General features: G+C 39.7%; 1 protein-coding gene across 1 annotated transcript; it reads left to right on the top strand.

The window, feature by feature from the left end:
- Window positions 1-2,591: 2,591 nt before the first annotated feature.
- On the top strand, window positions 2,592-5,696 carry LOC139169168 (olfactory receptor 5V1-like). The gene is made up of 3 exons (XM_070754996.1): window positions 2,592-3,523; window positions 5,454-5,524; window positions 5,632-5,696. The coding sequence occupies exons 1-3, from the start codon at window positions 2,592-2,594 to the stop codon at window positions 5,694-5,696; spliced, it is 1,068 nt and encodes a 355-aa protein (XP_070611097.1).
- The last annotated feature ends 1,185 nt before the right edge of the window (window positions 5,697-6,881 follow it).

Raw genomic sequence — 6,881 nt, 5'->3', positions numbered from 1 at the left:
TATTAAAAATTTGTTTAATTTTCCTCCAGACCTCCATTAATGCATCTCTTATTTGATGTCTTTGGAAATAATTGTGTATTTCATTCTTTCTTTCCCATAACCATCCCGAACTTCAAAAAAGGAGATCAAAGTAATCTTGAAAATTACAGACCAATCTCTTTATGTTGCAACACCGGAAAAGTCTTATTTATCATATTTATCTATTTTCAATTGTCATTATAATTTATATATCTCTAAGGATCTTAATTATAATACCTTTACTTGGTATATATATTTCTCTGTATTGATATAATATAGTATTCTGTTCATTTGTCCTTACAATCTAAATGCTAATATCCTAACACTTAATATATTATATTTATTTTCTTCTGTCAAGTCACTCATACAACAAATTCCATGTTTTATAATACTGTATTCTATATGTGCAATATTATATAATGTTTTTCTACGTTTTGGTTTAAGTATCCCAAGGAGGAAGGTTTCTGGTTTTTTTAATGGTTATTTCTTCTAACCACATTTTTATTTTGTATCATAGTTTTTAATATCATTGGGCAGGTCCACCTCATATGATAATAGGTCCCATTTTTATAGCCACATTGCCAACATTTTTGGGGTCAAATTGGGGTACAGTTTGGCCAATCTTGGTGGGGGTAAATACCATCTATAATATGTTTTGTAGATGTTTTCCTTATAAGCAGTTGATTTTGTCAGTTTGTAGTTTTATTTCAAATTCTGTTCCATTGATCTAATTACACATTATAGACCAATGCTTCCATAGTTGAAACCCATTGTGGAATTTTTATATAAATTCTTTGCTTAATTTTCCTCCAGATCTCCATTAATGCATCTCTTATTGATGTCTTTGGAAATAATTTTGTATTTTATACTTTCCATCCCATAACCATCCCGATCTTCAAAACAGGAGATCCAAGTAATGTTGGAAATTACAGACCAATCTATGTTGCATCACCTACTCTCTAACAATGTACTCTCTCTTTTTTTCCATTTTTTTAATTTTTCTCTACATTAAAACTATACACAACCTCACATATACCTTTAATACAAGTCATTAAACATATGTTATCTCTTAAATACAATAACCTAAATTTACATTCCAGTTTTTCATTTTATTGTTCAGTCTGTCTCAATCTTTCCTCTTCCCACTCCCTTCTTTTTTTAATCTCAGGTGGCTATTCCACCTCTGCTACCTACTTTCTTACTCCCCTTTTCTTCTCACCTCTCCTCTTCCTTCCTTCCTTCCCTCTTCCTTCTCTATCTCCCTTTCTACACTTCTCTTCTCTCTCCTCCTTTTCTACTTCCTCTTACACCCTCTAAATCCTTCCCTTCCCTCAGTGGCTAATTCTAACTCTGTTACATGACAGACCGAAAGCCTTCTCTAGCTTTTATAATCATAGTTTTATAATTTTTTAATATATAGTTTTATAATTTTTATAATTTTATAATCATAGTTTTTATTTTTTTTAATTTTATAGGCATTCTATTATGCCTTTATCCTTAATGTGGTCAGGAGGTAGAACTTAACATGGTTCCTAATCAACGATCATGACGTTGTTTTAATATTCACCCTTCCTTTCTTTCTCCTGGTAGGTCACACGGCTTCTACGCATGGGCTTTTATCAAAAACAGAGATCCTTTCCAAAGCAGCGAGAAAGACAATGATTTCTTTGATTTTGGCATGAGCTGGACTCTGAACCATCCCAGCTGCTTCTCTGAAAGTGGAATCCTTCAGCTGAGAGGATCAAACGGGACGAAGGTCGACCTTCCACCATTTCTACCACCTCTTTCTTGCACTACAAAACCTGAAGATTCCAGATCTAATATTATGCAAAAGGCATTCATGTGGAAATAATAGAAGGTCTTTGATACCCAGTGTTCTGCCTAAGCTAGAAGGCCACCAAGAATTGAGTCCACACACAACCAGATTGTCCACTTTTTCCGCATATATTTTTTAAAAACAAATCATAGCAGAAATAGTTTAATGTAGCAAGAGATAAGAGCAAAGGCTGGGCAGCAATCCATATCCAATTATTGTCTGTTGTCACAGGCCGGAAGCCAAAAGGTCATTAAAATGTTATCTTAGCTACAGTCTGTAATACAACACACTCACAGTACTTTGGCAGGAATCCCAGAAAGGCAAATTGCAATTTCCACATTGCTTTATTTTAACAAAAAGACTTCCTGATCACCAGGGTTAAAACCATCTTTAGTCAAATGTTGATATTCCCAAAGAGCACATCACTAGATCTCCCCTTACATAGCCACAAGGTGTGGCCAAGTGTTCTATAGAGCTATTCACACATAGATCTTTTTCTCCTCAGCCATTCCTGACTGCTAATATTCCTTCGCACTCTTGCATTGAGAAGAAGCTGAGTCACTCAAGGGCACCTCTGAAGGTGCAACAGTTCCTGGTTGGATTTCAGCCTCTGACTCCACATTCTCTCTGACCTCCTTGCTTTTAGACTTGGGTGTTATGTACACAAGCCTAGAGTAGCAAAATACACCCGTCTCTTGATCCTCAGAATCCACGATCAGCTGAGGACAAGTCACAGCACCCAGTATCCTGAATTCTCATGGATTTTAGCAACCACACACTTGTTAGTGGGTTTGTGTTGCTGGGTTTCTCCAGCAACACACCTGGCCAGGTCTATCTCATCCCTCTGTTCCTCACCATCTATTTGGTCACCATTCTGGGTAACTGCATGATAATCACTCTCATCTTGGTGGACTCCCACCTTCATAGTCCCATGTATTTCTTCCTCACCCACTTATCTTTCTTGGATGTCTGCTACTCAACAGTCACAGTCCCCAGGATCCTAGCAAATCTCCTTCTCCAAAGATACACCATATCCTACAACCTTTGCTTTGCTCAGATGTTCTTCCTGATGTCTTTCTCTGGCTCAGAATGCTGGTTGCTAGCCATCATGGCTTACGACCGCTATGCTGCCATCTGTCAGCCTTTGCACTACTCAAACATCATGAGTCCACATTTTTGCATCCAAGCAGCTGTGATCATCTGGATCTGGGGCTTCCTGGATTCAGCAGTTCACACAGCCTTGGCTTCCAAGTTACATTTCTGTGGACATGATCAGATCTACCACATCTTCTGTGATCTACCCCCTCTGCTGAAAATCGCCTGTGGTGACAAATTTGTCAGTGAGATAACAATCCAGGTAGCTACCGCGTTTGTGGGATTGGGCCCCTTTCTTTTTGTAGTCATCTCCTATGTCTACATCCTTGCGTCCATCCTGCGTATACGTTCCAACACAGGAAGGCACAAAGCCTTTTCCACTTGTATTTCTCATGTGATGGTGGTCCTTCTTTATTTTGGGAATGGTTCCGTTAACTACTACCAGCCCAGTGCTGGCTACTCCCTGGAGACCGACACCGTGATTTCCACCATGTATTGCATTGTCACCCCCATGATGAACCCCCTAATCTACAGCCTACGCAACAAGGAGGTGAAGGGGGCCATGAAGAAAGTCCTAGAAAGACACATGAGAAAGTAGGATTCTTCTGCGAAGTTCTAAAGACAACTTTGAAGCCCTTTCAGGCTCTGCATGATATCCTACAACACCTTGAATCTCCAAAGACCTATGCTAGGGTCCTCTTTGTAGACTTTAGCACCATCATACTGGACATTCTTCTAAACTAAATCAGTTAGCACCGATATTTGAACACCCTTGTAAGTGGATCACAAGCTTCCTAACAGACAGGAAGCATCACATCAGATATCTGTACAATTAGCCTCCCCCCAAGGCTGTGCACTCTCACCACTTCTCTCTATACACCAATGACTGGATCTCAAATGATCCATCTGTTAAACTACTGAAGTTTGCACATGATACAACAGTGATTGGTCTCATTCGAGACAGTGATGACATCTCATACAGACGGGAGGTTGAACAACTAGTGTCATGGTGCGACTGGAACAATCTGGAACTGAACACACTCAAAGCTATAGAAATGGTGGTAGACTTTAGGAGAAACCCTCCCATCTTACCACTTCTCACAATACTAGACAACACAGTATCAACAGTAGAGATCTTCAAATTTCTAGGTTCTATCTTATCTCAACACTTAAAATGGTCACCTAACATAAAAGATACCATCAAAAAAGCACCAAAAAATTGCTGCCAACCTGCCTTCCATTGAGGACAGTTTTCCCCCCGAATGCCACCACTCTGTTAAACAAATAATTCCCTCACCACTGTCAGACTATTCACTAAGGGCGCATTACAATTACTATTAGTCTTGTCATCATTGCTATCACTGTATGACTGTAACTCATTGCTTGTATTCTTACAATTTATATTAATATTGATTATTCCCTGATTGCTTACTTGTACCCTATGACAATCATTAAGTGTTGTAACCTCATGATTCTTGACAAATGTCTCTTTTCTTTTATGTACATTGAAAACATCTGCACCAAAGACACATTCCTTGTGTGTCCAATCACACTTGGCCAATAAACAATTCTACTCTACTCTACTCTTTTCTATTCTATTCTATTCTGCTCTACTCTACTCTTCCTGGAACATCATCAAGAGGCCAATTCTGGTTTTTCCTGAGTATAGTCAGGAGAAGAAAAGACATGTGAAGAAGATCAGGAGTTTGGTTGATTTTCATAATTAATAGCATTCAGATTCACCACTTTCCTTAAGATTTTCTACAAACAGAAATGATTTGTCTTCTGCAACACTTTAACCAATTAAACTCTAGCAGAAACATTGACAGAGGTAGTGAAGGAAGTTAGTGCTGACCTCATTTTGAGTTTTTGTTTGTTGAGTTTAGTGAGCTGCCCCAAGTTTTCAGAGAAGGGTGGCATACAAATCTAAATAATAATAATAATAATAATAATAATAATAATAATAATAATGTGTACTTTGTGAACTCTCAGGGTTGTGAATATTGATGGTTCAGCAGCTCATGTACTCCTGACATTAAAGAGCTTAACAGTTAATATTGTTCACGTAAAAAGTTTTATAACTACATGTGAAAAGACCGTTTTAAATTTAAAAGCTGAAACTACCTTAGTATATCTCGGCTCACACTATGCATAGGCTAAATGTGGTTTGTCTGGCTTCAATGAGGATAAAAATATGTTATAATAATACAACATTGGGGGCAGTACGAATCTCCCAGGGGAGTTGATTCAAGAGGGCCGGGCCACCACAGAGAAGGCTCTTCCCCTTGCCCCCGCCAGATGGCATTGTCTGGCTGATGAGACCTGGAGAAGGCCGACTCTGTTCTATAGCTATTGCTAAATATCTGCTCTTCATTGGTTATGCTTCAAGTCTGAAAAATTACTATGCTTTGCTCCCTAGTTCTACACAATTAAACCTCCCTGTTTGGCTTCACTCGTCTCTAAGCAACTCCTACACGAAAGAGTTTGGCCCCCGGGGACTTCTTCCTTGTTCTATTCGCTGCAGGATCCAGGACAGGAATATTCCCCGGGCCCACATGCCAAGGGACATTTTCCCCAAGCCCACCGTCTACCATGGTTCATGCCTAGGCAACCGAGTGGCTTTCTTCTCTTTGTAAGATCTGCCTTCCTGTCTGCAAGTGGACTTTTGGCTGAGCCGGCTTTCATCTCATTGCGTCCAACAGTGGGAGAAGATGGGGAGAACATGACTTTGCTTCACCTCCAGCTGGTTCTCCTCCAGCTGGAGTAACCAGCCAAGAGGAGCTGCTTCTGTGGTCCATCCAGCATCCTCGTTTGGAGAGAACAAGGAGCAAAGGAGAATTAACACGGGGAGTGAGAGGAACCCGATTCCTCCTCGGAATTTCTGTTTGGGGCAGCACAGGAATGGCAAATATTCTCCTTTGCTGAGAGAGAGAGAGAGAGAGCTGTAACTACTGACAGCCCAGACCAGCCTTCAAAAAATGTAGCATCAAAGGGTTGGAAGAGAATTTGACGGTCTTCTAATCCAACCCCCTGTCCAGATCAGAAATCTTCCAACCGTCTCACACAAAGGGATGTCCAAACTTTGCTTGAAAAGCTCCCGAGATAGTCTCCACAACTCCAAGGGTGCAGCTGTCCCACTGCTTCATAGCTCTTGCAGTCAGGAAATTCTTCTATTTTGATTTTGGATTTCTCTATTTTCAACTTATCTCTGCTGCTGTCAGATGTTCTCATCCTTAACAGGATAACAAGGTCGGAAGGGACCTTCGAGGTCTTCCAATACAATTCCTTTCTCAAGCAGGAGACCTCATACCATTCCATGCAAATAGCTGTCCAATCTCTTCTTAAAAACTTCCAGTGTTGGAGTAGCCACAACCTCTGGAGGCAAGTGGTTCCACTGGTTAATTCAGGAAATTTCTCCTTAATTCCAGGTGGCTTTTTTCTCTCTTTGATTAGTTTCCATCCATTGCTTCTTGTCTTTGGGTAGTTTGGAGAACAGGTTGACCCACCGTTTCCTGTGGAGAATGTCTCCTCACCCTCTGCCCTGGGGTCAGCCCTTCACGAATTGAAAAATTGCTCTCCTATTTCTGCTCAACATTCTCTTCTTTAGGCTAAAGATGTTCAAATCTTATAAATAATGCTATCACAACTCTTTGTTATTATATCTTAGATCAAATCTGAGTACAGTGTTCCCTCGATTTTCGCGGGTTCGAACTTCGTGAATAGCCTATACCACGGTTTTTCAAAAAATATTAATTAAAAAATACTTCTTGGTTTTTTTTCCTACACCACGGTTATTCCCACCCGATGACATCATACGTCATCACCAAACTAATAATTTTTGCAAATAAATAACAAAAAAATAATTATGTTTATAAATATCAGGACCACTAAGTGTCTTATTCAATGGTGAGTACCAGTAATAATGGTGAGTAAATGGTTGCTAAGGGAATGG

This window comes from Erythrolamprus reginae, chromosome 6 (genome assembly GCF_031021105.1).
Source record: "Erythrolamprus reginae isolate rEryReg1 chromosome 6, rEryReg1.hap1, whole genome shotgun sequence".
NCBI classification, from domain to species: domain Eukaryota; kingdom Metazoa; phylum Chordata; class Lepidosauria; order Squamata; family Dipsadidae; genus Erythrolamprus; species Erythrolamprus reginae.
Note: the sequence above shows the minus strand (reverse complement) of the source record. Positions and strands in the feature narration are given on the sequence as shown.

Excerpts from the sequence above, each read along its gene's own strand:
- LOC139169168 (XM_070754996.1), top strand. The coding sequence starts at position 2,592 with ATGGATTTTAGCAACCACACACTTGTTAGTGGGTTTGTGTTGCTGGGT. Across the intron at positions 3,524-5,453 it reads CTAGAAAGACACATGAGAAA|GATCCAGGACAGGAATATTC; the intron begins GTAGGATTCTTC and ends TATTCGCTGCAG. Across the intron at positions 5,525-5,631 it reads CAAGCCCACCGTCTACCATG|TGGGAGAAGATGGGGAGAAC; the intron begins GTTCATGCCTAG and ends TGCGTCCAACAG.